This window comes from Amblyomma mixtum, chromosome 9 (genome assembly GCF_055824585.1).
Source record: "Amblyomma mixtum isolate Tamu chromosome 9, ASM5582458v1, whole genome shotgun sequence".
Classification (NCBI taxonomy): domain Eukaryota; kingdom Metazoa; phylum Arthropoda; class Arachnida; order Ixodida; family Ixodidae; genus Amblyomma; species Amblyomma mixtum.
The window spans coordinates 120,218,154-120,239,262 of record NC_143020.1 but is presented as its reverse complement, the minus strand read 5'-3'; the positions used below and the strand labels follow the sequence as shown (position 1 = coordinate 120,239,262).

The 21,109-nt window shown below is 48.7% G+C and overlaps 1 protein-coding gene across 5 annotated transcripts in view; it reads right to left on the bottom strand.

The window, feature by feature from the left end:
• LOC149331028 (uncharacterized) overlaps positions 1-21,109 on the bottom strand; it is a 50,899-nt gene that overhangs the window by 21,354 nt on the left and 8,436 nt on the right. For 2 of the 5 annotated variants that reach the window (XM_089561749.1, XM_089561748.1), the window contains 3 exons: positions 7,519-7,737; positions 5,122-5,264; positions 2,171-2,308 (listed from right to left, as the gene is read on the bottom strand). In XM_089561749.1, the coding sequence (XP_089417875.1) occupies positions 2,171-2,308; positions 5,122-5,264; positions 7,519-7,724 (487 nt within the window). In that variant the 5' untranslated portion in view covers positions 7,725-7,737. Of the gene's footprint in view, positions 1-2,170; positions 2,309-5,121; positions 5,265-7,518; positions 7,738-8,962; positions 9,032-9,125; positions 9,682-9,770; positions 10,159-21,109 lie in introns of those variants that run through there. The other 3 variants (XM_089561747.1, XM_089561746.1, XM_089561751.1) reach the window with 3 other exon arrangements.

Genomic DNA, 21,109 nt, shown 5'->3' with positions numbered 1-21,109 from the left:
ACGATTTCAGCACACAAGGTGAGTCCGTTTCCCAAGGCAATGGGGACAAACTATGGAGGGGAGACTCGAGTAGACTCTAACCTCGAAGCCCATACAACAGGTTAGAGGAGAGTCAAGGTCAACAGTGAAATCGAGAGGAGCTCCGAGGTCTCTGAACAGGGCATGGTGAACTGCCAGGGCCCACAGCCTACTGGACCAAGGGTGTCACCTAAGAATCTACACCTCTTATGCGTCTTTGCACTTGAGATCAGTACATATGTCACACCCATGCTCTAGCAATCCGTGACAACTGCCATCTATGGTGCAGTGCTCCCTTATGAGACAGAACAGCTAACAAAAAGGTTAAAAATTGAACTGAGGAAAGTGCAGTCCGCTACGGAAAGAGAAATGACACAGGCAGTGTTAAGAGAGAGGAAGAGAGCAGAGTCAGTCAGGGAACGGACGCAAGTTAATGACAAGTTAATGACATCGCAGTCAAAATCAAGAAGAAAAAAATAGGCCTGGGCAGGGCATGTGATCTGAAGGCAAAATAACCAATGGACAGTAACAGAGTGGACTCCGAAAGAAGGCAAACATAGAAGGAGGCAGCAGAAAGTCAGGCGGGTAGATGAGAGTACGAAGTCTGCGAGGATAATATGGCCGCTACTGGCACAGGACAGGTTTGACGAGAGAGATAAGGGTAAGGGAAAGGCCTCTGTCCTGAATTGAGCTGATGACAAGATGCGAATAAAGTCGAGCATTCCGAATGGTCCGCACACGGGCCAATCATTTCAGCCAGCAAGACATTAGCCAACATGCCGGCCAGGCATCAGCCAATGTTACATATAGAGGCACTTGGACAGCCTCACAGATCCGAAGATGTTTTCTGATGTTGCTTACAAATGGACAAATGTCGGATATGTTTCCGACTTTCCTTTTTTTTTTTTTCATCCTCAGAGGAATCTTTATTAAGGTGCGCTCTGTCAAGCTGAATTCTGTAATAAGTGAAACAGATAGGCGAGCTTTGTTTTTAGTCTGCCACAGAAGCAATGCAAAAAATTACGAGGAACATTAGCGGCTAAAGTGGTGAAAGGCGAAAGCCTGAGTGCTGCATTCTGCTACGCGATTGTTCACTTCACATTCTGTTGGTGCATAAATTAACTGCCAATTAATGACGCTTTAGCTTCGCCTTTAGAAGTGGAACGCGACAGCCTGTTGCAGCGCTGTCAGGCGGTCCACGGAACGCCACCACCCGTTCACCACCTGTTCGGCGCAATGCATTGTCCTTTGAATGCAACGCTTTTTGAGGAAAGGTTGTACGCCTTGCTCATCGGTAAATTGGTTTTTGAGGAAAGCAAATGTATCTGTCTCTCATATCTCGGTGGACACCTAAACCTCGCTGTAATGGGAAGGGAGGAAGATGGGAGTGAACAAAGACACCATATTCACTAGACGAGCCTTTGTTCATTCCAAGCCATCGAGCTTGCATGGCGGAGTGGTAGTGTGCTCGTCTCGCACTCCGGAGACCGGGGTTCGATTCCCGAGCTCGGCCAATTTCCTACTCGGTTTTATTTATTTATCTGGTCTGACTAGGAAGGTTAATTTGGCTATTTGGTTAAGTAAGTCCCACTAACTTAAAGAATCAGTATACAATCCCTTTAATTGGTTGCATGGTTAGTAGCCAAAGTACAATTGGCCCCGTTTGAAATTCGCGCGCTGTGACGTCACGACCGTTTCGACCAATTGAAAAGCGTGACATTTTCTGTCGACAGCTCCTGCTTAGAACGATGAGGCATTAAAGGCTTCCGCCTTAAAAAGATTAAGCACAGTAAGCATAAACTTTCCAACTTTGAACACTGTGGTTAAGGTGAACTCCAGCAGAAACACACTGGCTAGCATGCCACACACAAGCAACAGGTTTTTGTGACCTGGTGACACAAAGAGAAAGCGAGAGTGCCACAAAGGGAGTGAAGACAAGGAAGAACGAGTTTGTGCGATGAGGCATTCTAGCCTGAAAAGTGCAGTGGCTCACTGCAGCTTGCCCTGCAGTTGACAGACGCTGTTGGCATGGAATCAATGCTCACAGTGCCAAAAGGTGACAGAAAAATGTTGATTATTGTCACTGTGCCATAATGTGCACCACAGAGGCTCCCAATCTCTCATCTCTCACTCATGAGCACGTGCTGCTCACCCGAGCCTCGAAGGTCAAGCAGCGCCAAGTCAGTGATGGAGCGTCCAGCATACTGTCTGACCTCCGAGAGGGCCTCCCCGCTGCGGCCATCCCAGATGATGACAAGCCCAGACTTGTGGCCAGTCACAATCAAGTCACCTGCAAAATGCCAGGAGGAACGTTTCACCACAGCCCTCTTAAACCTCACAATCAGCGAGCTTTCGAAACCCGGTCAAGCTCATCATCATCATCATCAGCCTGACTACACCCACTGCAGGGCAAAGGCCTCTCCCATGTCTCTCCAATTAACCCTGTCCTGTCCGCCAGCTGCGGCCACTGTATCCCCGCAAACTTCTTAATCTCATCCGCCCACCTAACTTTCTGCCGTCCCCTGCTACGTTTGCTTTCTCTTGGAATCCACTCTGTTACCCTTAAGGACCAGCGGTTATCCTGCCTTCGCATTACATGCCCTGCCCAAGCCCATTTCTTCCTCTTGATTTCAACTAAGAAGTCATTAACCCGCGTTTGTTCCCTCACCCACTCCGCCCTCTTCCAATCTCTTAACGTTACACCTATCATTTTCCTTTCCATAGCTCGCTGCGTTGTTCTTAACTTAAGCTGAACCCTCTTTGTTAGCCTCCATGTTTCTGCCCCATAGGTGAGTACCAGCAAGATACAACTGTTGTATACTTTTCTCTTCATGGATATTGGTAAGGTACCATTCATGATCTGAGAGAATCTGCCATACGCGCTCCACCCCATTCTTATTCAAGCTGAGCGGTTCTAATTTGGAAGCCAGCAGATTGTCCCGTCCCCTGTGGCGGTGGGAATGATTGATCAAAGGCACCAATGATAGCCAGTGCAAGAGCTCACAGGCAGCCTCCCCACCTGCTGGCTTCTGGGAATAGCCTGCAGAATATGAACACAAAGCTTTCTAATGGTTGTTTGTTGAACATTTCCTCAAAGATGCCAGCACACGGATTTATTGCTTTGTTTGTGATGCAGGACTTCAGAAAGTTGGGCGAGTTGGTGATTCATTATTAACTCTTTCCCTACCACGCCCATTGAGCATCGTTAGCCCGCTAACGATGATTTCATGCTCCGATTTCAGAACCTTCTGCGTTGCTAATCACCACGCTGCAGATACAGCTTGTAGGCAAGAATTCAAAGTTTTGTTTCCGATGTAGTTTTCTTTTGTCCCGCGATGGGGCACTTTCTAACTCGCTGCGAAGAAATGAGGACGCGGACCTGCGCTCATAGCCCGCCATGTTGCCCGCAGATGACGCCTTCGCCGCTCGACTTCAGAGCCTTCCGCGTTGCTTACAGGCACAATGCGAATCTGGCTTGTAGCCGGAGAACTGAAGTTTTGTTTCCGATATAGTTTTTTTTTTCTCCCTATAAAACAGCATTTTTTGGACGCGCTCCGAAGATTCGGTACCATCAAAGTCGCTTGGCAGCCTCCACATGCGCGCCACGCGCACTAAACCATAGAAAATCTCAGGACTCCGTTTAGTCTGCGAGTGATTTAATCGACGACCTGTGCAACAACGAGCCTGGAAATGGTGCAAGGCGCAGAAGATGATTCAGTTTTCACATCGGTGATGATGGAAACCTGCCTGAAACACAGGCGGCCGCGCTCCGATGCAAAACTGTAGGGTTTCCAGTTACTGTTTTGTAGCATGAATGCTATTCAAGATAGAAATGATTTTTTTTTGCAGATAGTGGCCAATAGAGTAACAAACATTTTGTGTATTTCAGAAAATACAAGCATGTCTTTGCAAGTTTTGTTCAATTTTTTCCTAAAATCTCATTTTTAGCACAAAAAAAATATTTGTTGCAACATGCAATTTGTTGTTTAAACTTATATGAATAGAAAGCACCTTTATTAAGCTCTGTTTTTGGGTATTGCAATAAATATTGAATGCAGAAGTTTTAGCAGAAAAAAAAATGTACTGAAACCTTCAGAAAATGGCCATTTCCCCCATGGTAGGGAAAGAGTTAAACTGCATTAAAGCTGCATAACTTTACTATGCAGCTGCATAGCCATGCTCAGGTGGATGCTAGAGTAATTGCTCAAGTCAATGAAGTTTACTCCACTTTAGACGATTCTCTTAAAAGTTATTTTAAGCCAACCTGAAAGAGACGGGTTTTATTCCACATTTGTAATAAAGGAATATAATTACTCATCAGCTTCCAAGCAAGCGCAGATATGCGGCTACAAGGGAACGTTATACAGCTTCTACAGAAACTTCGTAGTCGAAAGAAAGAGCAAGTGTCCCGGTCAGGCGGTGGTCCTCGGTTCAAACCCCGGACCAGGATGAAGCCGGACGGTTGAACTTACTATTTATAGCCTTGCACTTACTACTTATAGCCGGACGCCATTAAGTGATTACGTACTCCTTTATTACAAATCTACTCTACCTTGGGGGATTCCCTAGAACATTGCACCAACAATATTGTTGATCACTTCACTCACGCCCTACCGTATGCTACCCGTCCCGGTCAACCCAATTGGTACAGCAACTGGCCCGGTTGTCCCCGGTTTGAACCCTGGACCAGGACGAACTTTTCTTCAACTACGAAGTTTCTGTAAAAGCCGTATAGCTCTCCTTTGTAGCCGTATGGATTCGCTCGCATAGATGCTAATGAGTAACTACTCCCTAGGTACAAATTTACCATTCCACATTTATATTGATTCACTATGCTCATTATTTTGCATGTTTCTATTTTTTCCTCCTCAGATTTCTTTCTCATGTGCACTAATATGTACATTATCCGATGTGTCCGTGCCATTGCTTTGTAACAGTTTTCCAGGCCTTGTCAAGCTACAAAAACCGCCTGATTCTGATGAAATAAATGAATACCCTATTGGACTAGGGTGAGGAATGCCTCATTTCTTTCTTCAGCCGCAAGTCACTGAGCTGCATGTCAGTGATAGAGAAAGCAACAAACAAACACTAGATGTTACTCACCAGACGCCTTGAGGCATGTCACCTCGCCTTCGAGGGATGTGCTATACTTGTAGATGCGATGAGGAGACTTTGAGATGGTGCTGGCACAATACCAAGACCTGTAGGTCTTGAACCAGTCCAACTCCAAGCCACCATAGCCATGCCTGCAGCAAAGCGATAATCCCATCACCAGCCTTCATGCAATTCACAGAGTCGAGGGTCTTCGAACTGGGTTCTGCACAGCCCTTGGGTTCAGTGGAATGCTTTTTCAGTTCTCCAACTATCCGAATGTATGCGTGCCTCAACCCTCACTTTCCCTTTACCCACTTCCTTTTGGGACTGATCATGCTGCAACTGCTTACAGCAGAGCGCTTGACTATACAGCCGGTCATTATTAAATGAAATCAGGCATTTCCTGAGGAGCCATGCGTTTTCATGCTCTTTTTATGTGTCAAAAACAAGAGAGCACACGATAGCTCAGCCTTATTTTTATTTTTGGGGTTCCTCAACACTGAACAGACTGAGAAGACTGCCTTCAAAATGTTTGGTTTATGGGGTTAAACGTCCCAAAGCAGCACAGGCTACGAGGAACGCCTTAGAGAAGGGTTCTGGAAATTTTGACCACCAGGGGTTCTTTAACCCGAACTGACATCGTACCGAATAGGGGCTTCTAGAATTTCGCCTCCATCGAAATTTAACCGCCGCACCCGGGATCGAACCTGCATCTCTTAGGTCAGCAGCCGAGCACCATAACCACTGAGCCACCGCAATGGCTCCCCTTCAAAAGGAAAAGCAAACCCTTCCACAGAAATTAGCGTCAGCAAATTCACTGGTACCATTACGACAGGCACTTGGGCTATTTGTTTTTACCCATGGGCTGTTGTGTATGGGGCACAAGTCAGAATTTCAACAGTGATAGTGCAAAAGCACTGAGCAACTTTGAAAAATCATAAAAATTGCAAAATACCAAGAGTGTGCTCGAAGAGGCATAACACATGAACAAACAGTGAAAAATTCATTTTGGAACACCACAAAATGAACATGAAGCAAATGGCAGAAAGTTACACCTATCCCCATACCCGCAAAATGCACATCACCCTTATAAGTGGCATCACATGATTTGAAGGATATAGTAATTCCTCATACTGCCACCTTCTCGGCTATCTTCCTCAATCATAAGAATCAGGAAAAATTTGGTTGTCAATGTGATATTTGAAAGAATTGTTTTTAGTGCTTTGGCACTTATAATGGCCATTCCTCACATTTGGGCGCTGTGTGTTTGTCTGAAGCCAACCTTCCCACCATGTCGAACTCAGCAAAATGAGCAGCAGCGGTTAGGAGGAGAACGTGATTCGAATGATGCTTGCACAGTAGCTAAACGGAAGACGTTGGGGTGATAATTAGGTGGTAGCTTGGTACCCCTAGTAGGTAGCTCCAACCGACAATTGATGTCATCCTAACGCACATATCTGCATTTGGCCTAATTATCCAAACCGACTGACATTTTTTTTTCCATCATTCATTATTAATTCTATATAAAACCTTCAATACCTTCACACACGCACAAACACACGCACACACACACAAGCCCCAATTGCAACACCCGCCCTCCTTCTACTTTCATGGGAAACAGTAAGCATGAATGCGTTGTTTTCTTGGGTAAACACTAGCGCAACATAAAGACATTCACAAGTGAGAAAGACAGGACAGTGCGTTGCCCTGTCTTTCTCATTTGTGAACGTCTTTATGCATAGTGCTAACTTTTACCCAAGACAATGAAGCATGTAGCAGTGACAGCACTGGTCGAATCTTCTTCTAACCATGGTGGCAGAAGTGGGATGCTGCATCCAACCATATATAGAGCCCAGAAAGTTGTCACAGTTGCTCTCCTACATCCGTCCAATTAACCGTGTCCTGTGCCCACTGTGGCTGACACCTTAGCCCGTAATCTTTCTAATATCATCCGCCGATCTAACTCTCTGCTGCCTCCTGTTTTTGCCTTCCCTTGGAATTCACTCCATTACCCTAATGGACCATCAGCATATCTTGCCATCACATTACTTGCTCTGCCCACGCTTAGTTGTTCTCCCCGGGTTCAGCTAGGCTATCATTGACCCCGGTTGGTTCCTTCACCCACTCTGCTCTCTTCCAGCCTCAAGACATACTACCCCTATCACTTTCCTTTCTATAGCTTGCCGCATTGGTCTCAATCCGATATCCGGGGCTTTAGTAAGCCTCAAGATTTCTACCGCACAGGCAAGTGTTGTAAAGGTAACAACTACTGTATGAATCATTAATTAGTTCCCACATTCCTACCCCACAGGTAAGTGCTGGAACATGCTACTGCATACTGTCTTCTCCCCACACTCAGTTCCAAGCGGTCAAACAAAGGAGAGAATAATAGGGAAGAGGCCTTACTCCAGGCACCTCCGGCCTTGCAGCTCGTCCAGCACTTCAGGGTCGATTTCCGACAGGCACATAATTCTCCACAGAGCCTTTCCATGCACCAGAATTGCTTTCACCACAGTCTGCCACTGCTTGCAGACACGCTGGCACCTGACAAGGCTCGCCCCATCGAGAAACGCAAGGACGTGGAGCAGCAGCTCATTTGGCAACCGGTCCATGGTAACCAAACCACTGAAAAAAAAAAAAAAGGCAGTGCTTCACAGGGCACATCCTGCTCCAAGCATGGTGTAAACAGCAAAAAACTATCTTTTTTTTGGCACTAGGTGCAGCCATGAGAAGACTCGTTTAGAGCGCTGAAGTGGTGTGCTGCGAGACAAATAAAGATCTTAGCGTACCTGCTAAGTTGAGGGCCTGGTGCCTGTGGTTTTATTGTTCCCTATATTTCAAAATGCACTGATCATGGAAATGCACGTACATCACCATGCCTCGTTGTTTTTCTTGTATGTATAAATATGACCATGGCCATACTTTCTTGTCCCCCCCCCCCTTATGTAATGCCCAAACCAGGGCCCTTAAGGGATAATAAATGATGATGATGATGATAGGTACGTGGAAGCGCTTGAGCCCAAGGCAGTTTAATGAAAACCGCTACCTGCTTTCAAAATTCGCTTCCTTTACTTCGCACAGCACCACGCGAGCGCTCTAGGCAAGCCTGCTCACGTTTCCTCTGGTATATGTGCGTCGGCTCGCGTTTCTCCCGTTAAGACCTTACTACAATTCGGAGATACAAAAGTTGAACAGAGCAAGCTACATGTACAACAGGTGTCACGTATTTAAAAATTCAGGGGGCACTTTGGCTCTCTAAAGTGCTGCAAGGCGAAAGCGCTTCCTGGTGCACAGTTTGTTTTAGTTACTTTTTTATTTTTCATATTTTGTTTTTTATTTATTTTTTGCTCCTTTTCTTAATTTTATTGTTTTTTACTTTTATTTTCACATCTTATTTTTATTTTGTTTTTATTATTGTTTATTTTCTTATTTTTATTTTCCTTTTCTTGACTTTACTCCTTTTATTTATGAAGACCATGCATTCACTAGATGCGCCTTTATTCATGCTGGAACCTTGAGCCTTTTAAGCAGTGACGCCGAAAGGCGGGCGAATCTGCCGACGCGTCTGTCGACACGGCTGCCGACGCGTCTGTCGACACGGCTGCCGACGCGTCTGTCGACACTTCTGCCGACGCGTCTGTCGACACGGCTGCCGACGCGTCTGCTAACAACAGTATGAGGCATTAAAGGCTTTCGCCTTAAAAAATTACTGCTCACCGGCCGAAAAACAAGAGACGCAAGTCAAGGGCTATGTACTCTCGCTGCGCTGCTTTCAACTTCAGCCATGTAAATTCAAAAAATTCCATCACATAGGATGACACACAGTTAGGCGTTGCAAAAGGGCCCTGACCTGAGTAGGAGTGTGCATCAAATGTGTTCGCGGTTTCAATCGTTTCCAGCTGGCCCCACAACAGCAGTGCGGTTATAAGTGCACGGTCGTCAGTGCCTGCGTGCGCACGATTCTTCATTTCCACGTCTACTACGTGCTTTACTACGAGAAGAAAAAATTTTACGTGACAGGGTACGCAGCTCGTTCAGTCGAAAAGCCGTCGGCGTCGTTGTAGTTGTGACCATCGCACGTCGGAAAAGATCGTACCATGCCAACCGTTTGCCGCAGAATGTTCCGTATGGTGTCATACAATTCAGCGTTTCGTGCAGCATAAACTTATAGCTAAGTTAGAGCCTAGCTCGCGGCATGGATTCAAACCGGTGACCTAAGTATCATGCGGGGTTCGGGTGTCCACCAAGACAAGTGAGATTTTTGCTGCATCATTTCCTTCCCTCCAAAAATCAATTTTCAATCAGTCCAACGGGCAAGGCGTCGCGTCGAATGGGCGATGGCGTTCCGTGGACTCCCTAGCAGCGCTGCAAGACGCTGTCGCGTTCCAGTCTTCCAAATCTTTAAGTCGGGCACTTTACTACTACGCGTGCGGATGCTGCGTGATATCGTGCCTGAATGCTCAGAGCAACATTGACTGCGTGAAATGCGAGACTTTCGCTACTGTCATTCAAGCATTCGCAGCTGTCGCTGAAACATCTTACTGTACGTTGCAGCTCGAGTAATGAAACGAAAGCAGGAACGAACGTGCCATGAACCTCTTTTACTCGTATTGGTCAACGCGTCTTCCTTAATGGACATGCACGGCGAAAACGCTTACCTCTTCGTTGCTTCCATTCACTTAAATACATCGAAATGGTGCAACGCCGCTCAGAAACAGAGTGCAATGCACACCGTGCGTACACTGAAATATTACGTATTAACAAAGACCGCGCACACATGGTGGCCAGCCGGCAGTAAGAATTAGTCCCAAGCCACCGAAACAGGCTCTCCCGATTTTGAAGCGAAAGCTAAGGTCACCGTGTCTGAAGATTTCACCTTCATTTGGTCTTCAGACAAAGCAAAGGAAATTAATAGTGCATATCTAGCCTACTGGCACAGTGGACACCTTAGTTTAAGCTACGAAACCGATGGCGGGAGCTTCGAAAGCCGCGGATTCGGCCGCTTATCTTTGATTTGATGGTGGTGGAAAACATTTATTTACAGATAAACTTCGGGAGGTGAGGTATGAGCTGACCCAAAGGGGGCCAGCCCTCACAAGTACTAGGTGGAGGACCCTAGTTCGGGACCCCAGTGGCGTCGGCCGCTGCCCGGGTTCGCGCGACCAAGGCCCGCTGGGCCTGCAGGTCAGAGCAGCCGAGCAGGGTCGCCTCCCAGTCCTCCCGGGTTGGGTTGGGGTGAGGGGGGATAGCAGGGTTGGAGGGGCAGGCCCACACCATGTGGTAGATGTCCGAAGACTTCTCCGCACAGTGCGGACAGCTGCCAGAGAAAGAAGGGTCAAAGTGTTTTAGAGCTGCCGGGCACAGCAAAGTATTTGTATATAGGCGAAGCAGAAGCCGCTCCGCCTTTGAGAGACCTTTACACGGGCGGGGATAAAGACTATGGCCAGATTGATAAAGTAAAGAAATGTCTTTAAACGAGTAAGCTGGAGTGAATTCGAGTTCCTGATCGTCGGGGTCGGAGGGGAATGTCCGGTGAGAGAGCGCGCGGGCGGCGGCGTCAGCTGCCTCATTTCCCTCAAGGCCCATGTGAGCAGGAGCCCAAACGATACGCCGGTGAGCGGGGTCCCCGGTATAGACGCTGTTTTGGAGAATGCGGTAGGCTAGATACGGTACCCAGCCCTGCTCGACGTTCCGACATGCCCCTCGCGAGTCGGAAATAATTGTTTTTGAATTGGAATGAGATGCAGCCAAAGCAATGGCGACCTCCTCCGCGTGTGTTATGTCACGGGCTCGGAAAGTAAGGCCGTTTACTGTTTTGGATTCGTGGACGACTGCGGCCGTGAACCATCCCCCATGGTGGGGGCCGGAGGCATCCACGTAGAATACGCCGGGTTTCGATCCATAGTGGCGGGCCAGGGCTTCCGCCCGCGCCAGGCGCCGGCCATTATGGTCCTCACGGTTCATGTTCGCGGGAAGAGGGCGCACGTGGAGGGCGCATCTCCACTGGGATGGAATACGTACGCGCTCTTCCATGAGAGTGGTGTGGAAGAGGGCGCACGTGGAGGGCGCATCTCCACTGGGATGGAATACGTACGCGCTCTTCCATGAGAGTGGTGTGTTGGATGTGTAGTCGGGCAAGAAGGCGGCGACCCGACGATGTCTTCGAGAGACGTGCACATGTGTATTGGTTGGTCAAGTGAGCTTCCCGGAGCTCCCGAAATGTGTTCACCATGCCCAGCCCCAGGAGGCGCTTGTTGGAGGTGGTCACGGGGAGGTCCAGAGCCCGCTTAATAATTTTGCGGAGGATGACTTCGAGTGAATCCTCGTCTTGCTTCCGCAGGTGGAGGTATGGAGTCTAATATAGAATTCGACTGGTTACAAATGCATGCGCCAGCCGCAAGGCGTCCTTACATCGTAACCCCCCGCGCTTGTTAGAAACCCGGCGGACTAAGCGGCCCACCTGGTCCCCCACCTGACGGAGTTTGGCCAATGTTGTTTCTGACCGTCTGTCTTGATGTATAAAGAGCCCCAGTACCCGGACTTCGATTTTTTCAGGGATTGGACCTGTCTCAAGAGACAATGAAATTTTGGCTGTGCACTTTGGTGAGGGGCGTATGTGCACAAATTCAGACTTTTGGGTGGAGCATTGGAGGCCGCATCGGCGAGCATAACGGTCCACTATGGTCGCCGCCTCCTGCAGGTTGGCCTCAATGTCTCCAAGGCAACCCTGTGTGGCCCACAGGGTGATGTCATCGGCGTACAGCGCATGCTGTACACCGGTGACAGCGCCCAGCTGGGCCGGTAGGCGCATCATAGCCAGATTGAATAAAAGGGGAGAGAGCACCGCGCCCTGTGGTGTACCCCTGGTTCCTAAATGAAAAGGGCCATGTTCCTTATCCTGGATTCGAATGTAAGATTGTCTGTCTGTCAAAAATTGCCGAATGTATTGAAAGGCGTTTCTGCCGCAGTTAGTATCTTTGATTTGAGCAGCGTCCGCTCCGGCGGACGCAGTTGTTACTGCGACGCGCGTCTTTCCTTTCCCTTTTCTCTGATCTTTTAACTCTCCTCTATCTGCACGTGGCAGCGGTGGTGGCTTGGCTCGAGCCAGTAGGCAGGCCCGTACAATTTCGTTTTCATCCTTCTCTCAGTCACAACAACACAACAACAGTGCACACCTCAGCCAGCGTTACGATGGATCTTGTTCTCGAAGTCGTCAGCGAAGTTCTCGCAAATAGACACCTTTAGCATATCGTGTACCTTGTTACCGCTAGCGGAATACCGGGAGCCCGCCTGCCGCCGGCGAGCAGGCGCTGATTGGTACCGATGCTTCAGGCGCGCGCGTAGCTGCCGGGCACGTGGCGCCATCTGGCGACGTCAAGGAAATTTGCGCATGCATTGGCTGCGCCTCAGTGATTTGTGGCTTCTAGAGTTGCTAGAACCATTGGTTCTATGCTTTGTCCTATGACGTCATCACGCTTGTACTTGCGAGTTTGGCCTGTGGCGGCGATACCTGTATTTTGGTTCTTGCTCTTTTCTACGTTACAAGAGCTTTGTTGTCAGTATGAGTGGCGTTTTTGTAATCAGGAGCTGGTATTTTGTCGATACAAGCCAACTTCAATTTCTCCTCAGTGTCCCTTTAAAACCGATGATGAGCAGGAGCTTCGAAAGCAAGAAAAGGCGCATAGCTGACCCCCTGGGACAGTGGACACCAGCTACGTGGCGATAGTGAGAGATGTGCGCTGCATGCGTTGGCATTGACAACGTTTTGGCAGAAATGCGGCACTGAAACCATAGGTCGTCGGCGTTTATTGTGTTAATGGCGTTGGCTTTGACAACGTTTTAGATTCAGATGATTTTGAGAAAAAAGTGCGCATAACTGGCTCCTTGGGTAAGTGGACGCCTGAATCACGCTTTCATGTACGTGGGGCGGTGAGAGAGAGATGCGGGCTGCATGCGTTAGCGCTGGCAACGTACGGTGGGAGGCACGTGTCACTGCAGCAATAGACCGCAGCGTTCATTGGGTGAGCGAACACTCGCCATCGACCATTAACTGACACCTGCCAGGGTGGCAGGGTGGGCGCGCTGCCTATCCAGTGTCCGGAACGCACTCAACGTTACAGACACGATGCGCCATAGCTTTCGCTGTCTAGCCAGGTTCAGTAGTAGTTAAACCGCAGCTAATTTTTTGCAGACGTGGACCCGATGGACAGCCAATCTACGCCGCCGTTTTTGGGAGTTTTTCAATACTACCGAGGGAAATCTTATGGTGTTGCAGGGCAGGAAAAGGTTTTTGTTATTTTATTTTGCTTTATTTCATTGCCATTCACACAAGACATCTCTTTTCTATGCTAACACAGCTCAAATGCACGCTCTTTGACGCTTGAACGGGGCAAACTTGGGCTTCACAGTCCCCCAATAACGTGGAGTCAGCGTCGTCAGCGCCGCAAGCACCCGCCAACTCTCGGTGCTGACACCAGACGTCCTCCGAAAACGTACCGTCTTTGTCAAAAGTAACCAGGTTGCATGGTTTGTTTCTAGCTTGTATAGTGGAGCCCTTGTGACTTTCCTAAAGACCAAAACTTGTTAGGTAAGAAGACCCCCAGTCCTTACCTTTAACGATCATTTCAGCTTCAGGGAAGCTGCAAGGGCTCCACTGTACGAGCTAGAATCAAATCATGCAGCCTGGTTACTTTTGACAAAGACTACGCCTTGCCTATTTCGACAGAGCAGTTCAAAAGTACGCGTAAAACTTGTTCGAATCGTCGTTTTCAGCAACGCGTACCAGCACGAGGACGGCTCACAGAAAGGCACGAAGGCAAATGAGCGTTGTACTTCAGCTTTTTTCTTTTTGAAACTGATCTGCGTATATGGAAACCGCAACAGTCGGTCGTCCGGTTTTGTGGATACAGCACCTGAGGGGGAACGCAATGATCCCGCCGTCGCTCCAAACGGCTGCGCTCAATTGAAAATGCATAGCCGTGCGAGTTGCCTCTGCAAGTGGCGCTTCAGTAATGTGCAACACCATCATCCTCATCATACTGGACACGTTCCGTGGCCTTCTCGATAAAAATGGGAAGGCCACAAATCTAACCAATCCATAAGTTGCTGAAGTAGACACCCGCTACTTGATCGAGCACGTGGAAGTAGAGGAAGAAGCGAAAAAATGGCGGACACTCGAAAGTCTGGCTCCAGCTCTCCGAAAAGATTTAATAACAAGCCAGCCGGGGAAAGAACACTGCTGAAGAACTGGAAATTTCCGAAAGACACCGACTCTCCAAGATCGCTGACAAACGGGGGCAGCGATTCCTCGGCAGGTCAGGATTCACCTCCAGTAACTCCCGTCTTGCCGCTCAAGCCTCATGGTGAACTTGACAAGGCCGGCAGCCGCTCGGCAAGGACCAACAGTGCGGCGAAGCGCGGTGACCCTCTACTAAATCTGCCACGAGAGGAGCCACCACAAAAACCAGGAGATCAAATTTCAGCGCGCTCCGGTGCGTCGTCTCTGAGAGCGAAGACCAAAGCCGGACGAATTTCTCCCGAGCAGCAAGGCTCGCCTTCACCGGTACGCGGAGACTCGGCGCAGAAACCCGGTGGCTCTTTGCAGTTACCAGAGGAGCGTGAAACGAAACGCGGTGAATATTCGCCTAAAAGCGGAGGTTCTCCTACCAGAATTAATGGTCTCGAGAAGGTTCCTGATTCGCCGAAATTGGGCAATTCGGTAAATTCTGGCAGCTTAACGAAACCGGGGCGTTCTCCCAAGGTGGGTGGTTTACCGGCAGGACGAGCCTTGAAAGCTGGGAAAAGTTCGCCAGATGAGGGAAGATCACCAGCGGGGGAAAGTTCGCCAGCCGGACGCAGTTCGCCCACTGGAGGAAGATCGCCGGTTCGCGGAGGAACGCCTCTGAGCTCCGGTATGGAAAGCATTGAACGCCTACTTCACGCAAAAAAATTGATTGATATCACTGCTTGCCGATAGTTCCTGAATACCGTTTGACGCCTCAATTAGCGATTAGAGGAGCGAAATATTTGGGCACGTAAAGCAGTTTGAAACCATACATTTGCGCGCAAGTTTTTCTCACGAGTTCCTCACTATTCTTCAATGCCCCTGTTGTGACATTAATGATAGCGTAGTCTAGGTCACTTCTTTTGTCTTTACGGAAAGCTGTATCTTTTCCGGTAACAAAAGAAAAAAATAAGGCGGTGGCGAAGGTTCTCTCTCCGAACCTTTATCTGTGCGGCGTAGCGTTATATGCTTGTGGACGCGCTGACTTACAGGAGTAACCAAGTTAGTTTTGGACAAGTCTCCTGCTTCAATAAGCACAGTATTAAACAATGGAAAGCCCAATACCTGTTCTATTTGAAGGCGCTGGAAAAAAAAAGCGATTGGAGCTGTAGATTCTTCAGAAACCGTTTTTTTTTTCACCCAAAAGTGCTCTAAATTTTCGTCGTTTCCATTGGCACCCATTGTTAATGGCTTTGGAACAAATATTAGCCCAGACATTGATCCGCTGCAAGCCGAACTCCAAAGCCCCTAAGCCACAACGGCAGGCGGACAGGATCCACCGGACTCAGGTTCATGCTGGCCAGTGACCACCCACACAGCACGAACCGGAGTCCGGTGGATCCTGTCTGTTATGAGTATACGATTGACCCGCTATTGTGGCTTAGGGGTTTTGGCGTTCGGCTGCTGATCCCAGATGCGGGATCCCAGATCCCGGTTCCATCCCAGATGCGGCGGCCTTATTTGATTGGTTTGGTTTATTTGTGTTTAACGTCCCAAAGCAACTCAGGCTATGAGGGACGCCTTAGTGAAGGGCTCCGGTAATTTCGTCTCTGGGATTCTTTAACGTGCACCAGGTGGACGAAATTTCCGGAACCCTTCACTACGGAGTAAGTACAGAAACTCCTATGTGCTGTGCGACGTCAGCGCACGTCAAAGGAATACAGACACTTATTTTTTGCGCCCGTATTTTCCTTTAAACGATACGCTAGACATCAGCATATATGGATCACCCCGTAATATTCCCTTACGACCGCTAAATAAATCATGATTGAATTTCTTCTTGACACTGTTTTGGACTCTGCTTAAACAACCGACCAATGGCTGTGACGCGTACATACCCAACAATTCTGGACAAAAGCATTTTTCAACGGGAAAGAGTTTACGAACGCTTTTTTTTTTTCATATATTGCAAGATTTCGCTATAATAATCAATATATCTGCAGATCTTCCGTGAGCAGGCTTGCATTTTATTTTTGCCATTAACCTTTTGCTATTGTAAAAAAAAAAATGTTCCTCACTGGTTTTGCGAGCGATGGCAAAACTTTCAAAAGAAAGATTTTGCTAGGCTTCAGAAGAATAGACCACTACCTTCAATATTTCCATAACAGTAGCTTACAGTATTTCAACATTCAAAGCTTTCAAAGCCGTTCCAATATTCAAATTCAAATATTCCAATATTCAAAATCACAACTCCTCCTCAAACGAGGCTGTAAGGAATCTTAGGCATCGAATTTATCTAATCAGATATAGCGATAACGAAGCAGGTTATTATTGCGCGTCTAATAAGCTGCTCATTGTAGCATAGAACAACTATTTTATAGCACGCAACCATCAAATAGGCTGCAAATTTCACTTCTTGTTAATCGCTTAACCCGCCTCACTGATAATCAGCACACATGGATGGGCAATGACCTGACAGAAGTGGGGCTATTCCAGCGGGTGCTCTAGTACGCGGCGCTAGATCGAGGGATGGCCTGAGCTGCTGGAGAGAGCAGGAGGGGGAGCTCGGTCAATTGTCTCCTGCTGTGCACCTTTGCTTATCGTGTTACGTTATACTTGTGACGCCAGACTGAACCGGATGCTCAACGTCGTGAAACCGGCCAGCGGACCAGAGCTGGCGCTGTGAAAACGAACATGCTTCTAATATTCGTAAAATACATCCATGTCTTTATCGCGAAGTAAAATCCTTTCGCATTGTCATTTCTCTTAGCAGGAGGAGCACTCAGCGCTGATGATCATGTCCCTAAAGCTGAACTGGACGGCGGCTCGCCGAGAGCGGAACCTGGCACGGGACAACCCGCCGAATCTCAGCGCCAACCCACAATCTCGCTGAAGGACCCCCGCTACCGCTATCTCGCGCGTGCCCTGATGGCCGATCGCGGACGCCACCGCAGCAGCAGCCGCGGTGGCAGTGGGAGCGCTTCGCCTACCCCGAGGTCACCCAGAGCCTCTGTCTACGCCTCGGAGGACGATGCCACTGTCTATGAACGCGGCTCTTCCATCGTTCGCCTCGCCGCCGAAGCCCGCGGCCAGAAAAGGCGCTCCGGAACTTCGTCGCCAGCGAGTCCACAAAGGTTGCGCCGCGAAAGGCCCTATTTCATCCTCTTCGCGGTCTCAGTGGCTTTGGCGCCAATTGCTACAGAGCGCGAGATCGCTAGGTCGAATCCCGGCCGTATAGCATTTATGGTGGCGAAATACCAAAAGGCCAGTGTGCAGTTATGTTCTATTGGAAGAGAATCTTCGCTGAGCTTCAGGGATGATGATGAAAACGTTTATTAAAGCCTTAGTTGAAGGGAAGGCTGATCGGGTCCCTAGTCCGGGACGCCGTTGGTGAAAGCCGCTGCCCGTGCTCTGGCGACGAGGGCTCGTTGTTCCTCGAGGTCCGAGCTGGACAGGGCCGCCTCCCAGCCCTCCCGCGTTGGCTGATTTATGATCTCAATGCTGTCATTTTTCTGACAAGCCCATACCATGTGGTACAAGTTTGCCTTCTGGCCACAAAATTTGCACTGTGCTGAAAAGGACTCGGGCTCAATGGCGTGAAGCGTAGCTGGGTTATTGAAAGACATAGTTTGTAGCCTGCGAAGGTGACATTCCTCTGATTTACTGAGACCCTTAGCGGGCCTCGGGAGTGTCTGCCTTTCAAGGCGCAAATGTTGCAATATTTCTGAATATGTCGTTAGCGGAGAGGGGGAGCCAGAATCAGGAAGGGAGGACGTAGAAGGATGCCGGGGAAGAAAAGCTCGGGCCGAAGCGTGTGCGCGCTCGTTTCCTTCAACTCCCTGGTGACCTGGTACCCATATTAATTCCTTCCGTTCAGCTGAAGTCCTACATTGACTAAGAATTTTGCGGCTAGCGGCGTGATTCTGCCACGCATATAGTTTCTATAAGCCGCCTGGGAATCTGTAACTATGTATTTAGATTCGGAGTGCGTTGCGGCTAGGGCCATCGCTACTTCCTCCATAGCCTGTGTATCCCCGTTACGAACTGAAAGCCCGTCCACGACTTGCATTTGGTGCACCACTGAGATTGTTGATATTCCTTGTACAGGACCCGCAGCGTCCACGAAGAAGGCTCCTTCTTTTGTTGAATAGCACTCGTTCATCTTCTTGCTCCTCGCCACTCGTCTAGCATGATAGTGCTCCGGGTGCATGTTTTTGGGAAGCGGAAGCGTAAGGAATTTGCTCTTCCACTCTTTAGGTATATCTTGTCTCCCAGCCACTTGCTGCGGAAAGCTAATGTTTAAATCTTCTAAGACCCTGCGGCCGGTCGTAGTTGTGGCCAGTCGCACTACCTGGCTTGTAAGATGGGCGCTAATCAATTCATCAGCCGTGTTGTGCACCCCTAGTTTTAGTAGACGCTCCGTAGATGCTTTCATGGGTAGGCCGAGTGCCTTCTTATAAGCCGTTCGAATGATAACGTCCAGGTGGTTTAGATCGGTCTTCCTCAAACGAAGGTACGGGGCCACGTACACTATCCTGCAGATGACAAAGGCCTGTATTAGTCTAAGGGTATCCTGTTCTTGCATGCCGTTAAGTCATCCGTATGATATCTCGGATCACAAGCAAGAAAAACGGCATGAGCTTCAGGGAATATTAAGAACCGAAATTCGATCCCTTTTTCCAAATCATTTTTGCTAGCTGCTGCAGATAAAACAGGCCAGAAATAGTGATTTTTGGGGTCTGATGATGGGAGTATTTTTTTGACGGAATGGAACATCACTGCCAGTGAACTGCGTGACGCCACAGCCCATCAAATAAATCCAGGTGGTCTACATTAATCTGGAGCAGTACACCATTCTTGGTAGACTGCGCGAAGCTTCGGAAAGTTAAACCACACCACCACACCATGCTACAGCTCTTCATCGCACCTCCAGCGAACGGATTTATAGGTTCCGCGTATCAAAATCCGATACGCTGTTTGGTCAGAAATTTGGTGATCAGACCATCAAGCCACCTGCGGTATTAAAACATTTCCTCATCTCTAGTCAAAACAAGCTTACGGTCATGGAGGAAGGACTCGGGAGAAACGGTTGCGTTACATTTTTTGAAGCCGCTTACTGGGCCGCCGTCTCGGCGCGCTTGCGCATGCGCAGCTGACGATGTAGCAGACGACGCCGCTGCGCCCAGCGTTACCATTGGCTGCGCCGTCGGCCAAAGACTCCCAGTAGTCCTTGCGAAAGAGCGCGACTTTCGGCACACTTTTTGGCGTGCAGCTCGGATAGCGTGGGCCTCTCCCGAGTTTTCCTTCCTCCATGGTTACAGTTACAGTAGAGGAAGTGGAGGCGCCACCATACTCACGCTCCGCCTCTGTAGCGTCCTCTTGTTGCCGAGTACAGTAGCTAGTCAGCCAGCTAATATTATATCAGTAGCGAGGCGGGAGCTAATTGGCTCCATCGCTGATACAGCTGGCGCGATCTATGCACTGCTAACCTCGGAGAATAATCGCAAATAATGCCGGTATTCCGATTCGGAGCCCGACGCTCTATTTTACCTGCCCAGGACCGAAATATTTTTTCACTGTGGTATACCTTGGAGGCTCTCCAAAGGTTACAGCGCTTCGCTCCGTTGTCGGCGTTAAAGTCCCAATAACGTCACCTCTGTACTGTCATCTGATGAAGCTGGTACTCGGCTATAAGTGGCACAGCTTGGCCTGTCGGAAACCAGGCCCATATCTTTGTCATTGAAGACTTCATTGCTGTTGCACCGCCAAGTTAGGTCCGACATATTTTGCCACATCTTTCAGTGTACCTATTATTAAACACACTCGTTGACCAGTCTTTGTCAAAAATATACAGCCCAAGGGCTTTGCTTCCTAGCCGTGTAGCGGGGCTCTTAAGCACCTTTTACAGTCTTAAGCTTAGGATGTTTAAGGACAAGTTCCTCTCGCCTTCGTGAGATTAGGGTCCCTGAGTATGCAAGAGGAGCCGCGCTGCAGGGCTCAGAAGCAGACCCCTTGGGCTGTGTACTTTTGACAAAGACTGTACATGAAGTTCTCCTTAACAGTGGGCTGCTTGCTAAGAACAAAAACATTTCGGGCTGATATATACCTATATTCGTCGTACTTTTCGGCCAGTGCGCCTATTTTTCATTTCAACGCACATTTTGTATCCACTGCGTTATACATACGTACACATACATACCTATACACTACGTACAGTCTTTGTCAAAAGTAACCAGGCAGCATGGTTTGCTTCTAGCTTGTACAGTGGAGCCCTTACAGCTTTCCTGAAGTTGAAATGGTCGTTAAAGGTAAGGACTGGGGGTCTTTTTACGTTCCAACAACTTTTGATCCTTAGGAAAGTCACAAGGGCTCCACTATACAAGCTAGAAGCAAACCATGCAGCCTGGTTGCTTTTGACAAAGACAGCACGTACACATACATACCTATAAACTACGTACGTACACATACATGCATGTACACACACACACACACGCACACGCGGGCGTACGTACAAGCTGCGTCAGTTTCGCCTTCGTTCTGCTGTTCCTCTTTTGTCGACTGAAGTCTCTAGCTTCCATTGTGATGCAAAGAACTTATGAGATGGAGTACAGTGCCAACATTGGGCGGGTGGGTCAGCGGAACGATTTTTCAACTAAGGCACTAATCGAGTTTTGCGCGGGTTGCGCTGGCACATTCTTCCCGCAGGTCTGCCATCCAACTACCGTCTCTCGGTCGCGAGAGATTGGCTTCGCTGATTCGTGATGCCAAAGACCG